Source organism: Lethenteron reissneri, unplaced genomic scaffold, assembly GCF_015708825.2.
Source record: "Lethenteron reissneri isolate LAM-NWPU_2019-01 unplaced genomic scaffold, ASM1570882v1 scaffold_203, whole genome shotgun sequence".
NCBI classification, from domain to species: domain Eukaryota; kingdom Metazoa; phylum Chordata; class Hyperoartia; order Petromyzontiformes; family Petromyzontidae; genus Lethenteron; species Lethenteron reissneri.
In genome coordinates this window covers 165559-185651 of record NW_026891725.1, presented here as the reverse complement: position 1 = coordinate 185651, position 20093 = coordinate 165559, and the positions used below count along the sequence as shown (strand labels likewise).

At 56.3% G+C, this 20093-nt stretch overlaps 1 protein-coding gene across 1 annotated transcript in view; it reads right to left on the bottom strand.

Moving 5' to 3' along the window:
• LOC133339677 (uncharacterized) overlaps window positions 1-18808 on the bottom strand; it is a 36959-nt gene extending 18151 nt beyond the window's left edge. Inside the window, exons 1-2 of the mRNA XM_061547833.1 lie at window positions 18697-18808; window positions 9500-9625 (exon numbers count right to left, since the gene is read on the bottom strand). Coding sequence (XP_061403817.1) covers window positions 9500-9625; window positions 18697-18790 — 220 coding nt within the window. The 5' untranslated portion in view covers window positions 18791-18808. The remainder of the gene's footprint in view (window positions 1-9499; window positions 9626-18696) is intronic.
• Window positions 18809-20093: the final 1285 nt, after the last annotated feature.

The window sequence follows — 20093 nt, the reverse complement described above, 5'->3', positions numbered from 1 at the left end:
CTACATCTGCAGAACGTGAAGAACCAGTGGCATCTACATCTGCAGAACGTGAAGAACCAGTAGCATCTACATCTGCAGAACTTGAAGAACCGGTGGCATCTACATCTGCAGAAAGTGAAAAACTAGTGGCATCTACATCTGCAGAACGTGAACAACCAGTGGCATCTACATTTGCAGAACGTGAACAACCAATGACATCTACATCTGCAGAACGTGAAGAACAAGTGGCATCTACATCTACAGAACTCTGAATAACCAGTGGCATCTACATCTACAGAACGTGAAGAACCAGTGGCATCTACATCTGTAGAACGTGAAGAACCAGTGGCATCTACATCTACAGAAGATGAAGAACCAGTGGCATTTACATCTACAGAAGATGAAGAACCAGTGGCATCTACATCTGTAGAACGTGAAGAACCAGTGGCATCTACATCTGCAGAACGTGAAAAACCAGTGGCATCTACATCTGCAGAACGTGAAGTACCAGTGGCATCGACATCTGCAGAACGTGAAGAACCAGTTGCATCTACATCTGCAGAAGGTGAAGAACCAGTGGCATCTACATCTGCATAACATGAAGAACCAGTGGCATCTACATCTGCATAACATGAAGAACCAGTGGCATCTACATCTGCAGAACGTGAAGAACCAGTGGCATCTACATCTGCAGAACGTGAAGAACCAGTGGCATCTACATCTGCAGAACGTGAAGAACCAGTGGCATCTACATCTGCAGAACGTGAAGAACCAGTAGCATCTACATCTGCAGAACGTGAAGAACCAGTGGCATCTACATCTGCAGAACGTGAAGAACCAGTGGCATCTACATCTGCAGAACGTGAAGAACCAGTAGCATCTACATCTGCAGAACGTGAAGAACCAGTTGCATCTACATCTGCAGAACGTGACAAACTAGTGGCATTTATCTGCAGAACGTGAAGAACCAGTGGCATCTACATCAGCAGAACGTGAAGAACTAGTGGCATCTACATCTGCAGAACGTGAAGAACTAGTGGCATCTACATCTGCAGAACGTGAAGAATCAGTTGCATCTACATCTGCAGAACGTGAACAACCAATGGCATCTACATCTGCATGACGTGTAGAACAAGTGGCATAAACATATACAGAATATGAATAACTTGGGCATTAAAATCACCCAACAAGATGACACTTTCCCAAGAGGCCACTTTAGCTAGCACCTTTGAAAGGAGGTCATAGAAGCCATTTGGACTCATCTGCCTTGCCTGCATTCATTCACTGATGTTCATCTTCGGTGGGGTGCATAAACAACCACCACCAACACCACTCCTCACCTCCAGTTAATGGGGAGGCCAGCCCAAAGTAGCCTGGAACTTATAGGTTCCCACACTTCACCACCACGCTCCCACACACCCTCGATTGATGTATTCAGAAGAGCCACTCCCCTTTGTTTGGCATTCTCCTGCCCCGAGTAGAGGACTGTCCACCCTCATGGTGGCTGGAGCCAGAGCCGGTCCACCAGACCTCCTGAATGCCACAGAGATCCAGGCGGTACCGGTCCAGCTCCCGACAGAGGAGTAGCAGCCTCTCCTCCTCAGTGAGCGTTCGAACATTCCACGTGGCCAACCGCAGTGTTTTCTAGTTGTTTCTGGAGGAGCCCCGAGGGTAACAATTCAGTCCCCTGGCTCCGCCAAAAGGGGTTTGGCCAGGAGACGTCATAGAAGCTTGTCCCCCCGGGGCCTCTGGCACAAGCTTATTTGTTACATTTGTATGTTTAAATCGTAGTCTCGTGGTAATTCATTGAAGGTGGAGGGGGTACCAGCCCCTCGCACCCGTCTAGAGCCCCCGTTTAGCCACTGTGGTGGTCACAGACGCCATGAGGGGAGAGGCCAATAGGCATCTGACCCTCCCCCCATAGCAATGTCCACGACAGTGTTGCCCGTCCGTCACCGCAAGGAAGTAGGAGGTTGATAATTGTTTTTTTACCCTTTTATCTGGCAACAAAACTGACACCTTTTTTTACGAGGAGTCATGTTTGCATAGACCACAATACCTGCAGTCATAATGCAAACAAAAAACATTACTCTTATAATGTATATGTAGTATAATAAACTACGGCGGGAGACCACTTGACGGGTAGCACACTTTATTATAACTTGTTCTTCCACAATAACACGTGTGGTCACTACAGCTCACTGTTCCTGCCACACTAACACGTGTGGTCACTACAGCTCACTGTTCCTGCCACACTAACACGTGTGGTCACTACAGCTCACTGTTTCCCCGTTCCACCCGACTACACACACACGGGTTCTCCAGCCCCGTAGCTTCCAGGGGAACCTACAGACCCACCCCAGCTTGGGTATGGGTCACGACCACTGGGTCCCGTGGCCCGGCCCTCACACGGACGTCCGGCCCCGGGTCCCAAGGTCCCGCCTCTGAGCCGCACAGAGTCCCGGTCCTTACAAGGACTGGCGGGACTAGGGGTCTCAGGGCCCTATCGCTTCCTCCTCCGTCTTCCGTCTTCACTGGTCACCAACTCCCCGAGCACCCGCGCGCACCGCCTTATATAGCCCTCCGCTCCCGAGGAGACGGAGACTATGCGGACCGCGATGTGAGCACCCACCTTAGTCGACCAATCACGACGCGCTGCCGTATGATCCGTTTCACCCCAGCTTGTGTTACCACCACACTACCAATCACGCCGCGCTGCCACACGACCACTCCCTGTCAGCGCGCGTCACCAACACACAGCCAATCACCACCACATAACCCATGACCCCGCGCTGCCCTATGATCCCTCACCGTCAGCGCGCGTCACCGACACACAGCCAATCACCACGCGCTGCCACCCGATCCCTGCCAGCGCGTACCACCACTACATCACCCCCTCCCACATAGCTCGCAGCCGGCCCGGCTGTTAAAACAACAACAACAAAACAACCAAAAAAAAACCCCCACTTCAAGTGTGCCCCATAACAATAACCACAATGCAACACAGCAACACAACACAACAACACAACACCTGAATGGTAACTAGTAACAAGAACTAACTATGTACAAACCGACGAGCAACCGAATAAAAGTTATTTCGAAAAGACCGACGTGTCCAGTGTCTCCTCGACACCCGATCCTCCTCCCGCTTGCTCCTTGAATGGAACGGTAAAGCGGTCGAACGGACGGGGAACGCCGTGACGAGACGAGCCGACCGACTCGCACCGCGCCTCCACCTCATTCATTGGTCAGGAAAAGTGGCGTGACGTAGCGCGAGTCCGCCTGGCCGGTCCATCGTACGGGACGGGACGCTGACGATCGTCTGGTGGCTCCGGCAGCTCCGTAAGGCACGGTTCGGCCCTGGAAGGACCGGCCGTGTCGCGGGGATCCGGTCGCCGGTGGTCGGCAGCCGTCAGTTCCGAGACACCTGGGAGCGGATCAGGCGAAAACATGTGAGGATCAGGCGGAGACATGTCCCTCCCCGGGTCGTCGGTCACATCACATACTCGGTCCTCACGACATGCATGAAGGAAGGCCATTAGGAGGCGAGAATGGTTTCAGCTGGGAGGGGTGAACGTACCAACGGCGCTTTCCCCATTGTTTCTGAACACACTGGGGGCGTGCAACCCGCACGACCTCCCTGGGTTCCCGCCATGGCCTCAACAATTTAGGCGACGTAGCCAAAGGTGCATGAGGGCAGTGCAGCCAAGCCCGATCGCCCGGTTTCCAATCGTGCACGGACACCTTCCATGCACGCAAGCGCTCGTTGGCGATTTGCCGAGATCTCAAATTAAGCCGTGCGGCCTCCCGTGCCTCGGCGAGTTTCGCAATGTTAAATTTAATATGATCGGCCAATTTGGAATTAGGCCGTGGCACGGACTGTCCCAGCTGAGTCTCCATGGGCGGATCGGCCTCCCGACCGTACATCAGATAAAATGGGGAGAACCCCGTAGCCGCATGGGGGGCCATTCTATACGCGGCGAGGACCCCCGGGACCTGCAAGTCCCAGTCAACCTGTGCCTCGCCCACCTGCTGGCACAACATGGAAGTCAAAGTCCTGTGGAGTCGCTCCACCATCCCGTCAGTCTGTGGGTGGTACGGGGAGGTACGCACCTTTTTAGTACCCAAAAGGCCGCACACCTCCTGCAGCAATTTACTTGAAAAATTCTTTCCCTGGTCGGTCAGCAAGCGTTCGGGAGCCCCCTTGTCCAGGACGTAGCCCTGGACAAAGGCGTCCGCCACGGCCGCCGCCGACTGGTTGGCGAGTGGCCACGCCATAGGCCACCGGGTAAAGTATTCCCACACCAACCAACAGGTACTTGTTACCCCTAGGCGTGACAGGAAAAGGCCCAAAAATATCCAGCGCAACGAGCTCGTTAGTGCGCGAGACCTGAATAGACTGCAGCGGTGGATTCGGCGCAACGGGCGGTGGTTTCCGTTTGGCGCAATCCACACACCCCTTCAGTATATTGACCACATCGCTCCCCATTCCCGGCCAATAATAGTCACGCTGGAGCAGAGCAAGCGTTTTGTTTACCACCAGATGCAAGAGGCGTTCGTGTGTGGCCAGAACAACTTTGCCCCGCATAGCGGAAGGCACGGTGAGTGCGTGCCGCCGGGACATATTGTCCCATCTCATTAGCAGGCCCTGCTTGAGCAGCCAGGAGCCAGCTCGCTCTCGACCCTCCTCGGGATCCCCGCCCTGCGATGCAACGCGAGCAGGGAGCTGTCAGCCATCTGGAGTCGGCCCCACTCAACGAGAGACAGTGAGAGTAGCGAGTCCCAGCCCGCAGGGGTAGCGGGGACGTCAACCATTGGCGCATTCACGGCCGCGACCAACTCACTCTCAGGTACAGCACCTGGCGGTTTACAGCGCGCCGACCCCGTCAAGCACGCACATTCGGGACGAGGCGGCAACCGCGACAGGCCATCTGCGTTGGTGTGGCGCAACCCCTTACGATAAGTGGTCGTAAATTGATAGTCCTGGAGGACTTCCAACCACCGTGACAACTGGCCCAAGGGTTGGGCGACCCTCAATGAATACTGAAGCGCCGTGTGGTCCGTCCGGACCGTATAGAGATGAGGCCTAAATTGCTGTACAAAAAAAAACAATAGCCAGCAACTCGCGACGGGTGACGCAGTAGCGCTGTTCCGCAGGCGACAAAACCCTGCTACCATAGGCGACCACCCGTTCAACTCCCCCAACGACCTGTGAGAGCACCCCCCCCCAATGCCCGTGTTACTAGCATCAGTATCCAGCAAGAAGGGACTCGTAAAGTCAGGGTATCGCAAGGGCGGGGCACCCACCAAGGCGTCCCGGAGGGAGCAGAATGAGGCCTCCTCCTCTGGCCCCCATCGAAACCTGACTCCTTTGGCTGTTAGAGCGTGCAAGGGTTTGGCAATGGTGGCGAAATGCTCAATGAATCGGCGGTAGTAGGACGCAAAACCAATGAAGCTGCGGACTTCAGAAACCGACGTGGGCGTTGGCCATGAACTGACACAGTTCGTCTTCGCGGGATCAGTAGAGATCCCTGAAGAATCGACAATGTGGCCCAAGTACCTTACGGATTTCCGCAGAAGGTGGCATTTCGCCGGTTTGAACTTCAGCTTAGCCGATCGCATTCGCAAGAACACCCCTCTTTATCGCTGGAGGTGTTCCTCAAAAGTTTTACTGAAAACAATGACATCGTCAAGGTAAATTAAGCAAGTATCCCATTGCAGACCCGACAAAACCAATTCCATAAGGCGCTGAAACGTCGCGGGAGCGGAGTGGAGTCCCATGGGCAACCGATTAAACTGGAACAGGCCCCCTGGGGTCCGGAATGCTGTCTTAGGTTTAGACTCATCGTTGAGTGGCAGCTGCCAGAATCCCGACATTAAGTCAAGTGTAGAAAAATACCGCGCCCCGGACAATGCGTACAGGGACTCATCCATTCTGGGGAGCGGATATGCGTCAGCCACGGAGATTTTATTCAGGCGACGGAAATCTACACAAAAACGCAAGGAGCCGTCTTGCTTTTTAACCAGAACGATAGGTGCTCCCCACGGACTGGATGAGGGCGAAATGATGTCGGCCGTCAGCATGTCATTGACGGCCGATTGAACGTGTTCCTTCTCGGCAGGACTCAGCCGGAAGGGATTCTGCCGGACTGGTGCCGCATCGCCTGTTTCAATGTGGTGGCGTAACAGGTCCGTGCACCCAATATCATATTTGTGCTTGCTGAACACATCGGAGAATTCGATCAGCAGAGCGCGCAGCGCACCCAATTGCACCCTTGACAAATCACTGGAGTCCGCACATAGCAAATCGACCCAGCCAAGGTCATCACCCGATATAACTTCCTGCGCCGGGACGGGATCAACATGCGCAATAAGGCGCTCTTCCGCAGGGACCCGTGCCGCGTGAGCAAGCACGGTGCCCTGCGGAATAACGGCCGGCCGCGACCCAGCGTTTAACACCATAACGAACGGGTCCTCGTCAGCCCGAACCAACGTTTGAGCCACCGCCAAATCCAGACCCCCGACAGCTCTATTCGATGGACCCAAAAGCACGCCTTGTCCCGCAGTCTCACCACCCAATGGCTTCCGCAACTGGAGTGGTATCAACATCTGCGAACCCGGGGGCACGTGCACCGTCCGTGTTGCTATCGCTTGGATCGTCACGCACGCCGTCCGTATTTCAGTAGGGTTCGATAAAAATGAAATACGGCGACCCGATGGCAGCTCAATACAACGTTGATCCACGAGAATTTTAATGGGCATCTTAGCCAAAAAATCTGTGCCCAACAGACAAGGAACCTCGACCCCGTCTATGAATCCCGTAACGACCGAGGAACCAGCCGACGCAGCCGCTATTCTGTGGCCCAACTCGGACCATTTAACGTCCCCCCGGTCCCGTACGAACCCCCTCTCTGAACCGAATCCCCGACCCCCAATCGCACATCCTCCGCCGCAAAGCGACGGCCCATGTGTGTCGTGTATGTGGGCTGAGCATGTGAAGTGCCGCGACTTGCCGGGGGTAGTTGGGACGACTTGGGGCCTTGGTCGTCGTCCAGCCGAGGTCCCGTGGCACGCTGACGTGGAGCGCGGCACCCGGACGCCACGTGGTCCCGAAGGCCGCAGTTGTAGCACGTGATGACGGACGTCGGAGGTCTCGGTTGCTCCAGCTTGCGGGCCGATCGCAGAGGCGAACGAGCCCCCGACCTCCAATCCCCCGATCGTGCTGCAGCGAACGCCTCCTCCCGTGGGTGAACGACTGGTGGCTCGGTGACCACCGTGGCCGGAGCTGAGACCGCAGCTGCAGTGCAGACGACCACCTGTTTCTGCTTGAGGATCTCGTGCGCCTGGATACTTGTTGCAACACGCAACGAACATATGTCGACTTCGTCGGCTGTGTTGATGGGGACCCCCAGGTCGTGCGCCAACTTCAGCAGTTGTTCCAAAACCATAGCGTCCTGCCCCTCCTCGTCCATACGAGGGAACGCGGCGTCCGCGAGGGCCAACAACGCCGTGCGGTAGGCGAGCGCTGTCTCCGTGTCCGCCTTCCGTCGTTCGTAAAATTGGTGGCAGCAGACCGAAGGTGGGCCGTACACCTTGGCCATGAGGCCCAGCGCAGCCTTGAGCGTGGAGCGGGCCGACCTCGGTGCGGACCTGAAGGCCGCGAGCGCGTCGTCGTCCAACATGGCAGGCAGTGCCCCCAGCGCCGTAGCGTCGGACCAGGCCGACATCTCTTGATGGGCTAGAAATCTTCGCTGGAACGCGCCCAAGTCCCCGCCTTCTGCCTTGAAGGCTGTCAACGCTGGAAGACGCTGTTAGAAAATGATGTCGTCCCCTGCCTCGTGACTCTCCCCCGCCGCACCGGCGACCTGCAAAATGGCGGCCCCAATGGCGAGTGGCTGATGGCGGCCCGTAGCGCGCGCTGATGATGTAAGCGGCAGGGATTGGAGAACTCCCACCAGGTGTTGCTCGCCGTTCCCGCCAAAAGATGGCCGCTCAGCAGAAATGGCGGGAATTCCAAAGTTATTTTGGCGGGAATCAGCAACGCGAGCCCTTTCAACGTCCGCCGACGTTCTCGCTCCTCCAGACGTGGTGATCTCCGCAGGATGGATGCCGCGGCGAGTAGTAGCTCCGCCAGGCGGGCGTGCGCGTCGCGGAGTCCGGCATCAGCCCCCAGCCGCTCGTTGGGTGCCCATGAGGGGTCCTGTGGCGCCGGCATCTCCTCCTCTTGTCCCCCTGACGCCTGCTGGCCCGAGTCGTCGTGGTTTTCCTCAAGGTCACACTCGTGAGTCCGATGAGTCTTCCTGGTATCTATGGAAGGAAGACTGTTTCACTCCTGACGCCAGTTGTAGTATAATAAACTACGGCGGAAGACCACTTGACGGGTAGCACACTTTATTATAACTTGTTCTTCCACAATAACACGTGTGGTCACTACAGCTCACTGTTCCTGCCACACTAACACGTGTGGTCACTACAGCTCACTGTTCCTGCCACACTAACACGTGTGGTCACTACAGCTCACTGTTTCCCCGTTCCACCCGGCTACACACACACGGGCTCTCCAGCCCCGTAGCTTCCAGGGGAACCTACAGACCCACCCCAGCTTGGGTATGGGTCACGACCACTGGATCCCGTGGTCCGGCCCTCACACGGACGTCCGGCCCCGGGTCCCAAGGTCCCGCCTCTGAGCCGCACAGAGTCCCGGTCCTTACAAGGACTGGCGGGACTAGGGGTCTCAGGGCCCTATCTCTTCCTCCTCCGTCTTCCGTCTTCACTGGTCACCAACTCCCCGAGCGCCTGCGCGCACCGCCTTATATAGCCCTCCGCTCCCGAGGAGACGGAGACTATGCGGACCGCGATGTGAGCACCCACCTTAGTCGACCAATCACGACGCGCTGCCGTACGATCCGTTTCACCCCAGCTTGTGTTACCACCACACTACCAATCACGCCGCGCTGCCACACGACCACTCCCTGTCAGCGCGCGTCACCAACACACAGCCAATCACCACCACATAACCCATGACGCCGCGCTGCCCTATGATCCCTCACCGTCAGCGCGTGTCACCGACACACAGCCAATCACCACGCGCTGCCACCCGATCCCTGCCAGCGCGTCCCACCACTACATATACACTGTCCTTGAAGTTGATTGGACCACACCCGAGACAGCTTTCCTTAGAGCCTAGTCTCACATGGGTTGGACCAGATGACGCCAAAAGGCGTCATTTGGGCTCTAAGGAAAGCTGTCTCGGGTGTGGTCCAATCAACTTCAAGGACAGTGCATACATTATCAGAGTTGTGTTTTTTGATTGCATTATGACTGCAGGTATTGTGGTCTATGCAAACATGACTCCTCGTAAAAAAAGGTGTCAGTTTTGTTGCCAGATAAAAGGGTAAAAAACCAATGATCATATTTTTGACTGGCAAATGAGGTACCAATGGTGAGGTAGGAGGTTGTTTTGCCAGATCACACACTCACACACTTGTACACACGCGCAGGCCGTAGCCATGATACTCACAGCTGAGCACCGTGACGCTGCTGGTGACATTCTGTTTGCTGACGATGAATTCAAACGAGCAGTTCCCGCCGATGGGAGCATCTGTCTCGATCTGCATGCTCGCCTCGGTCGTGAACGACGTCGTGTCTGGAGACCAGACGGAGAGACAGACGGACAGGCAGACAGATTTTATCTAACCATGCATAAGGTCCCCACTGAGCTAGGTATATCCTTTTCAAAAGCGACCTGGCTCATCGCACATGAAAGCTCAACCAAGTGGTCGACATCACTGCGTGGAAATTTACAGCGGCAGCCGAATGCTCTCAACGCGTGGCGATGTTGATTCTAAAACGTGGAGGGGAAAAACCGAAGCACTCGGAGAAAAATGCACAGGACCACGGGGAGAGAGAGAGAGACACGCAAACTACAAATATACTGCAGTAGGCGTCATGGTCGGGATCGAACCCTCGACCTCCTGCGTACCAGGCAAGGTAGGGAATATCTCCTAGCCACCGTGGTGTTAGGGTCCGGGATTAAAACCACGACCTCCTGCGTACCAGGCGAGGTAGTCAACATCTCCTAGCCACCGTGGCGTTAGGGTCCGGGATTAAAACCACGACCTCCTGCGTACCAGGCGAGGTAGTCAACATATCCTAGCCACCGCGTGGCGCCCAGTAAGAAGGAAATATTCACCCTTCCCTGTTTCTGAGACACCTCCAAGTCGCAGGGGTGGATGGGCAAGCGTCCCGTTCACCGCGGAATCCCGTAACTCGTGTGTACGCACGGCAGAGGTCGCAAACGGGTTTTGATTCCTTATCCGTACCCGTACCTGGCTGCACCAGGGTCGCAAACGGGTACCCGTACCCTACTCGATACCCGGCTACCCATACCCGGCCGGGTATCGGGTAGAGTACGGGTATCGGGTAGGGTATGGGTATCGGGTACCCGATCGCGACCTCTGGCACACGGGCTCGGTTTTAATTTTATTTCAGATTAGAGGCGTAGCAGTAGCAGTCGTCACAGTAGCAGCACCGCCACTGCCATCGTTGTCGTTACAAAGACGCCGTAACCCACCGCAGAGAACCGTAGCAACACGACCTACCGCCAGAACAAACACGTGTTACGTAATTATAACTTTATGTAACACGATTTCTGTTCCTGGGTAGTAAGTGTTATTTTCCAATTGCTTATGCCTCAAAAGTAGAGCGAGTGGCTATTATTCCCCACAACACTTTGCTTTTGTGACCAGGACTTCACGTGAAGGAATGACACAAATGCACACCACGTTGTCTCGTTGAAAATAGGTACATTTCAAAATGATGACTTTACCCCACCATGCCACCCCCCCATGCCCCCCACCCGCCCCTCCCCCCCACGCCCCCCTAATCTTGGCCCTCCCCCCAACGCCCACCCACCCGCGCCCCTCCCCATCTGGGCCACTCCCCCCACGGCCCCGCCCCCCATCTCGGCCCCTCCCTCCCACGTCGCGCTGGAGGGGAACGGGGCGGTCCACTCGCCCCCAATTGAGATTCGGTGGCGCGCGTCGGTGGCGGGGAGATTGGAACCGCGGGCAGTTTGGTGGCGTTGTGGTCACGTGGGAGGGCGAGTGGCGTGTGATGTGTGTCTGTGTGTGTCTGTGTGTGTGTGTGATGTGTGTCTGTGTGTGTGATGTCTGTCTGTGTGTGTCAGTGTGTGTGTCTGTTACCTTACCTTGCCGAGGCCTACACATCAAACACACACATCACACACAGACAGACAAAGATAAAGCTCATCTTTGTCTGTGTGTGTGTCTGTGTGTGATGTGTGTGTTTGATGTGTAGACCTCGGCAAGGTAAGATAAAAGTTAAAATGTAAAAAAAACAAGCCTACCTTTACCTTACCTTTTACCTTACCACAATACAATCACTCTACCCTACATTTCACCCTTTATCAGGTAAGGTAAAAGGTAAAAAGCAACGAGCCTACCTTTTACCCTTACCCCATACAAATTACCCGATTACAGGGTAATTACTGGGGTACTACACATGAAAAAGGTTTATAACGGTAAATGCTAGGTAGAGCGCTTTATTCATATTTTAGACACTTTCTTCGAACTCACTCTGTTGTTGTCGTTGTTGTTGTCGTTGTTGTATCCTCAAATCTTGTAACTCAATTTTAACCCACTTCCCAATGTGGTATCGACTGCAACCTTGGTATACTTTTAGCAGTAAACAAGGAACCATATTTACCGGGTAATACTTCGCACTTCCTTTACCCTACCGGGTAATTCTTCCGAGCTACCTTTACCCTACCCTTTACCTTACCCCTTGGCATGTCGACACCTTTACCCTTTACCTTTACCCTTATACCTGGAAAAAATGGTAAATTACCTTACTTTGCCGACGTCTAGTAATGTGTGTCTGTGTGTGTCCGTGTGTGTGTGTCCGAGTATGTATGTGTGTGTCCGTGTGTGTCCGATTGTGTGTGTGTATGTGTGTCTGTGTATGTATGTGTGTGTCTGTGTGTGTGTGTCCCTGTATCTATTTGTATCAGTGTGTGTGTGTCCGTGTGTGTGTCTGTGTGTGTGTCTGTGTGTGTGTCCATGTATGTGTAAGGCAGGTGGCAGGACGGGCGCATCGGCTGGGGCCCGTCGACAAGTTCGTGGCCGAGGAAGAAGATTGAGAGGCGTTTGTCCGCCGATTCGAGGCTGCCTTCCATGCTCTCGTGTGGACAGACGAAGAGGCACTACGAGCTTTGCCATCCGTTCTGGGCGACGAGGCGATCTCCTCTTACACCTCCCTTCCCTCGCACAGCAAGACCACGCTACAGGCGGCCTACGAGGCTTTGGGGGAGATCTACTGCCCGGCGGAAGGAGCCTTTAAGCGGTTCCAAGACCGCCAGCGAGGGGCTAGAGAATCCCCTTTAGCCTACAGGGGTGCGCTGCTCGTGTTGGCGAGGAGGGCTTTCCCTCGCCTGGCTGAAGAAGCGCTCGAGGACCTCGTGGTCGAGCACCTCATTGCCTACGCTTGCCGCGCTGGCGTTGTAATTCCCGTGGTGACGCCGGGGGAACGCACCTCGCTGTGGGCTGCGAGGTGGCCGGGTGCCACCTGTGGGCCAGGTGGCTGGCGCGGCGGGGGGGAACAGTCGAGCCGTTGCCGCGGCGCTACCGGGACCAGCGACACCAACCGCCAAACCTGCACCATCGCCGCAGGCTGCCTGTGGGGCAGTTGGGAATGGACCCCCGACGTCTGAGCCGGAGCCAACGTTGCGGGAGGTGTACGCGGCGATCCGGGGACTGGCGGAGCAGAGGGACCAGGGGCGCGACCAGCCGCCGTGTCGCTGGCAGCCGCTTCTACAACATCACGCCGAGCCACCCCGACGGAACGCCCCGTGGGTCTGTCACCGTTGTGGTCGAGAGGGGCATGTGGAGAGGGGTGCCGCACGGAGCCGGAGGCCGCCAACGCCACCTGGAACCTGCCGGGGCCGAACGCCGACAGGATCCAGGCGAGTGACACCGTCCCGCCCGGCCTCTCGGTCGGGCCGAGAAATTACACCCCCGACGCCGCGAACTCACCGGGAGTCTCCTCGGGGTGGGCGCCGTCGGTGTCGTTCCCCGGTCCCCACTGTCCTGGTCGGGGGAAGGAGATCACGCCGGGGCCGGGAACCGCGCCGGGGATCGCGCTGGGGCCGGGGACCACGCCGAGGATCGCGCCGAGGCCGGAAGTGGCGTCGCGAACGGACGTGACGTCGCGTCCGGAAGTGACGTCGCGGCCGGAAGTGGTGTCGCGGACCACGCCAGAAATCGCGCCAGGGCCGGGGACCGCGCCGGGGCTGGATGGGACGTCGCGACCGGAAGTGACGTCACTAGTTACCTGCAACGCCGGCGAGTTGCCAGGGACAACGGCCCCTGGGCTGAGGCGGCACACACAACTGCTGTTGTGCCCTGGAACAGTTCCACGCCCCGCCTTACCACCGCTTTGCAGCGGAGCGAGACGGGACCAGGGGGACCACGCCCCCGTGACAAAGGAAGGGGAGGGGAGAAGGGATGGGCTCACGGGAAGGGCCACCCCCCAATCCCAACCGCCCACTACGATGGGCCCCCCCCCCCCCCCCACACCACAAGGGGGGCCCGTTCTACGTCACCAAGGGGAGGCAATTTGCACCACATAGAGAGCCCAGCCCGCACTCCAGGGGGAAGCCCACACTATATAACAAGGGCGCATTCACCCTGCTGCGACGCACTCCAAAGGGGGAAACCCCATCTTCGGTCCATTCACATCCATCCCCCATCATCTCACCATGCACCGCAGGATAACAAGACGCCGCCTGGTCAGTGGCCAGACTCAGCCACACAATGGAGGAAGCTGGCAAGGTGGGTGGTAGCGGCCACGTCAGGAACCTCGGTCCTGGTCGGTGAAATTGCGGGAGTGTCGGCACGTATCTTGGTTGACACGGGGGCATCAGCCACGATCATCTCGAGCACCATGCACGAGATGCTGCCGGATAAAAACCGACCTTTAGTCCCCGTCAATACAACGTTCATTGCAGCAAATGGAGGCAGTATGGGCTTCCTGGGTCAGGTTGAAGCCCCGACACAGATTGGGCAGCTTTCGGTAGCAGGACCCATCCTTGTCTCCGCAACATTGCCTGTACCCTGCCTGTTGGGGACAGACTTTCTGAGGTGGATGCCAATGAAAATTGATCTGGCCAATGGGCGGGTGGAAGTCCAGGGAACGCATCTCCATTTCCTAAAGGCGGAGGGGGCCGGCCGGGGTGTACCCTACGTGCAGGCTCTGATCAGTAAGTCTGTCATTCCCCCGGCAGCCCAGATGCTGATTCCGCTGCGATATCGGTCCCCCCTCGTGACAGCCCGACCGGACTCACCCATCCTGGTGTTTCCGGCGTCAGCTGCCACGGATCGCCATGCGCTGGTGCGAGCCGAAACTATTGACCAGAGGAACCAGCATCTGTTCATTCAGGTGCTGAACACCTCCGATAGAACAGCGACGGTGCGGGAGGGAACAGTTCTGGCCCACGTTAGTCCCTTGTCACTAGGAGCCCCCGGAACGGAGCCTGAGCTTGTAGGCAGCATCAGCCAGTCCGAGAACAGAGGGGCCGAATCGTGCATGGACCAGCTGGCGGGGCCTGAGCCGGGATTGCCGCCCAACCAGAAACATCAGCTGCACTCGTTATTGCATGAGTTCTCGGACGTGTTCAGCCGGGGACCGTTCGACCTAGGGCGCACAAATCTGTCGCAGCACCGCATCAACACGGGAAACGCCGCACCCCTGCGCCAAAACACATATAGAATGAGCCCAATGGAAAAAGGGCACATTCAACAAGCGGTGCAGGAGATGCTGCGGGCTAACATAATTTCTCCATCCTCGAGTCCCTGGGGGGCACCGGTAGTCCTAGTCAAGAAGTCAGACGGGTCACTGAGATTCTGTGTGGACTTCCGACGCCTCAATGCCGTCACGCTGGCTGACGCATATCCCCTACCACGTATCGACGACTCATTGGATGCACTGGCGGGAGCAAAATTTTTCAGTACGCTGGATTTATTGTCCGGCTTCTGGCAGGTCCCACTAGACGCGGACCCCCTACCTAAAACAGCGTTCCAGACACCACAGGGCCTGTTCGAGTTCAACTGCCTGCCTATGGGCATCCAGACTGCGCCGGCGACGTTCCAACGCATAATGGAGTTGGCCTTAGCAGGCCTCCAATGGGAAACGTGCCTCATCTACCTGGATGACGTCATTGTCTTCAGCCGATCATTCGAGGAACACATTGACCGATTACGTCAGGTATTCCTGCGGTTCTGGAACGCGAACTTGAAGCTCAAGCCGTCGAAGTGCCACCTTATGCAGTCGTCGGTATGCTACTTGGGCCACGTCATCAGTGAATCTGGAGTAGCTACAGACCCGGAAAAGACGGCCTGCGTGAGGGCCTGGACTGTTCCCACAACGGTTCCAGAGGTATGCCGGTTTGTGGGTTTCGTTTCTTACTACCGCCGGTTTGTACCCAACTTCGCAACCATTGCCAAGCCCTTGCACGTGTTGACGGCGAAGAACCAGAGGTTCTATTGGGGCCCCCTGGAGGAAGAGGCATTCCAGCAGCTGCGCTCGCGTCTGACAGATGCACCACCATTGGCCTTTCCGGATTTTGGCCTCCCCTTTATCCTGGACACGGACGCCAGTGATGTGGGCATCGGCAGTATCTTGTTGCAAGTCCAGCAGGGTCGAGAGGTGGTTATCGCCTACGGTAGTCGCGTGCTTTCATCAGCGGAGCAGTGCTACTGTGTCACACGTAGGGAACTCCTGGCAGTCGTTCACTTCTTGCTGCAATTCCAACCCTACCTGTATGGTCGCAAATTTACAGTCCGCACTGACCACGCGGCCTTGCAGTATTCGGCTCCGCATCGACCAGCCTTCGGGCCAGCTGGCCAGGTAAATAGAGCGCCTGCAGGAGTACAGGTACCAAGTGGTGGATCGCATTGTCCTGACTGGCACCCCAGGGCCCTTGTGCATGCACCACAGGCGGGGCACGCTGCAATGTGGCGAGGCCGGAGGGGACGGTCATCACTCCCGTACGCACGGCGGAGGGCGCACAGGGTGAGGTCCAGCTGACCGACCACGACCTGGGGCTGACCTTGGACAATTGGAGACGTCTACATCTGGAGGAAGCCCCACTGCGAACGCTACGTGCCTCAGCAGAGGCAGGGGGGGAGGAGTACATCGTATGGGAGGACCTCCTCATGCGATGGGACCCGACAGGGCGCCGGCGATGCCTGGTTGTTCCGGAGTCGCCGCCAGGTGCTGCTGCACCTGGCGGGGCGAAAGACACTGTACACATTACAGGGCCGGTACTTTTGGCCAGGCATGACCGCTGACGTGCACCGATGGGTCGCTACCTGCGTCGAATGTGCGCGGCGGAAGCCGCCACCCCGGGTAAGCCGGGCGCCCCTAAAGCCCATCACGGTGACCAGGGTCAACAAATTGGTTGCGTTGGACATCCTGGGACCACTGCCGGTCACGCCACGGGGAAATAAATACCTGTTGGTCGGGGTCGAGTACTGCACGAGGTGGCCGATGGCGTGGGCCCTCCCGGACCAAACGGCACAGACCATCGCCAATGCCTTCATGGGAGGATATGTCCTTGATAAGAGGTCACCGGAGTGGTTGCTCACGATTCAGGGCAGAAATTTCTCCTCACGGCTATTGAAGGACGTCTGCTCTATCCTGGGCACTAAAAAGGTCCGAACATCTCCATATCATCCCCAGACCGATGGAATGGTAGAGCGGCTTAACCGCACCATAGTGGCCATGCTGTCCCAAGTGGTGGATGAAAACCACTCCGACTGGGACCTCCACATTCCATCGGTCTTAGCGGCGTACAGTGTGGCCCGGCACGCGGCAACGGGGTTCTCGCCGTTTTTCCTGATGTACGGACGGGATCCTGTTCCACCTATTGAGGTGCAGCTGACGGACATTCCCGCAAGAGCTGACGCATGGCCGAAGGCACTAAAGACCTCCCTCATTAATTTGAGAGAGGCCCGCCAAGCAGCCGAGGCCGCATTGGCCATGAGCCAAGAGAGTAATGTACGGATACAGGAGAGGACAGTGACAGCCAAGCCCTTTAAAGTCGGGGACCAGGCATGGCTACACTGTCCTCAGGTACCAGTTGGCCTCTCACCAAAGCTGCACCGACCCTGGAAAGGGCCGCTCGAGGTCATTAAAGCACTCCAACCGCAGTGCATCCAAGTCCAACTGGGTAAGCGACGATGGTTTGTACACCCCACCCACCTTAAGCCATACACCTCTCCACCATCATCTCCACCAACATCACCGCCAACATCATCATCATCATCCCTACCCAGGCCAAGGTCGCCGACCACCACGTGCCGACCGGCAGGGGGTTCGGTGCCCTGTGTTCCCTTGTCACCTACAGTGCCCCATGTGAGGCCTGACGGAGCGGCGGCATGACCGGGGGCCGCGGGGGCCGGAGAGACAGTGGCACCAGGCAAGGCGACACCGGCGCCTAAGAACCAGGGACCGCGATGAGAGAGCCTTCGAAGGAGGGGGCCGCCACGGTCATCTGCTGCCTGTGGATGTCCGGGCTGTTATGGGACGCTGGCTGGTGACCCGGGCAGGCCGCGCAATTGATTTTGTCGTGTTATATTGCATTGTATGGTTGTGGGGGGGGCTAAGGGCTGTCGTCACTGTCAGTGGGGGGAGGCATGGGGAGACTTAAATGGTCCATGGGGGAGGCAGTACCGAGGACGTTTTTTTTTTCTCCGGGAAGGGGGGGGGTGATTTAGGGGTGTCAGGGGAAGGATTCCCACCAATAGGAGGGTTAGTGGGAGGGGTAATCGAGGAGATATAAAGGGAGAACGGGCGGGAAGAAGGGGCCTTTGGCGGGAACAAGATTGGGACGGCTGGGGACAGGTGTGGAGGGGAGAAAAGGATTAAAAGACAAAACCCCTGCAATCTTGTGTCGGCTCTCCTTCACATATGTATGTGTGTGTCAGTGTGTGTGTGTCCGTGTGTGTGTCCGTGTGTGTCCGTGTGTGTGTCTGTGTATGTATGTGTGTGTCAGTGTTTGTGTGTCCTAGTGTGTGTCAGTGTGTGTGTGTCCGTGTGTGTGTCTGTATGTGTGTGTGTGTCCGTGCTGACCACTACGAACAAGCCACTTGAACCAACAGACTGCATCGGGGGCGGCGTCCCATTTGCCAACTTTGTCGGCAGCACAAAGCCTCGGCCGCCTTTGTCTCCCTATTCCGCCCAGTTGGCGATGTTCACCCAGGGACCAAACAAAAGCAACAACGGATCGCTCAAGAGTCAACCTTTTGTGATGTTTCTCGTTCGGTGAGGCAAACCTCCGGGTGAAGGGCTCTCATTTTTTGGTCGGCTGGAAAAACACGCTCAACGGTTTCAAGAAGGCTGCTGTAACCACTGATCTCTAAAACTGCTATCACCACTGCTGTCCCAATCAACACCACCACTGCTATCACCACTGCTGTCCCAATCAACACTAAGACTGATATCACCACGACCAAACACGTCACCGGATGACAAGCCCATGACGCGCTCGTACACGTCATGGACTCGTGTGCACGTACTCAAGCCCATGACGTACGCGTGCTCATCGTCGCCACGGCAACAAAAAGTTGGGTTTCGAAGTGAAGAGAAAGAAATTATGAAGTGCGCTTGTCAAAAACACGACAAAATGGCTGCCCTTACCATTCACAGCGGGACAAGATGGCCGCTGGGAGACAGCGGTTGCTTTGGAGGTGGTCGGCATCGCTGCTGCGGTGGTGGTGGCGGTTGCTGCCATTCCGTTTGTTGTTGTTGTTGCTGCGGTTATCACACTTGGCGTGGCCAACGTCGTCGTCGCAGGGAAGACAAAAGCGGTCGTGCTGCTCGCGGACCCATTGGTTGTCGCCAGAATGGTCGTGTTGGTTGCGACGGGAGCGGTTGTGTTGTACGCAGCTGTTGTTGATGTTGTGCTCAGTGTGGTGATGATTGGGACAGCTGTGGTGGTAGCAGTCGTGGTGGTGATTGGGATAGCTGTGGTGATAGCAGTCGTGGTGTTGATTGGGGTAGCTGTAGTGATAGCAGGCGTGGTGTTGATTAGGGTAGCTGTAGTGATAGCAGTCGTGGTGTTGATTGGGACAGCAGTGGTGAAAGCAGTCGTGGTGTTGATTGGGACAGCAGTGGTGATATCAGTCGTGGTGTTGATCGGCACAGCAGTGGTGGTAGCAGTCGTGGTGTTGATTGGAACAGCAGTGGTGATAGCAGTCGTGGTGTTGATCAGCACAGTAGTGGTGAGAGCAGTCGTAGTGATCATTGGGACAACAGTGGTGATAGCAGTCGTGGTGTTGATTGGAACAGAAGTGGTGATAGCAGTTGTAATGTTGATTGGAACAGCAGTGGTGATAGCAGTTGTGGTGTTGATTGGGGGAGCAGTGGTAGTAGCAGTGGTGGTGATGATTGGGACAGCAGTGGTGATAGCAGTCGAGGTATTGATTGGAACAGCAGTGGTGATAGCAGTTGTAATGTTGATTGGAACAGCAGTGGTGATAGCAGTTGTGGTATTGATTGGGGGAGCAGTGGTGGTAGCAGTCGTGGTGATGATTGGGACAGCAGTGGTGATAGCAGTCGTGGTGATGATTGGGACAGCAGTGGTGATAGCAGTCGTGGTGATGATTGGGACAGCAGTGATGATAGCAGTTGTGGTGATGATTGGGACAGCAGTGGTGATAGCAGTTGTAATGTTGATTGGAACAGTAGTGGTGATAGCAGTTGTGGTGTTGATTGGGACAGCAGTGGTGATAGCAGTCGTGGTGTTGATTGGGGCAGCAGTGGTGATTGCAGTCGTAGTGTTGATTGGGACAGCAGTGGTGATAGCAGTTGTAATGTTGATTGGAACAGCAGTGGTGATAGCAGTTGTGGTGTTGATTGGAACATCAGTGGTGATAGCAGTCGTGGTGATGATTGGGACAGCAGTTGTGATAGCAGTCGTAATGTTGATTGGGACAGCAGTGGTGGTAGCAGTCGTGGTGATGATTGGGACAGCAGTTGTGATAGCAGTCGTAATGTTGATTGGGACAGCAGTGGTAGCAGTCGTGGTGATGATT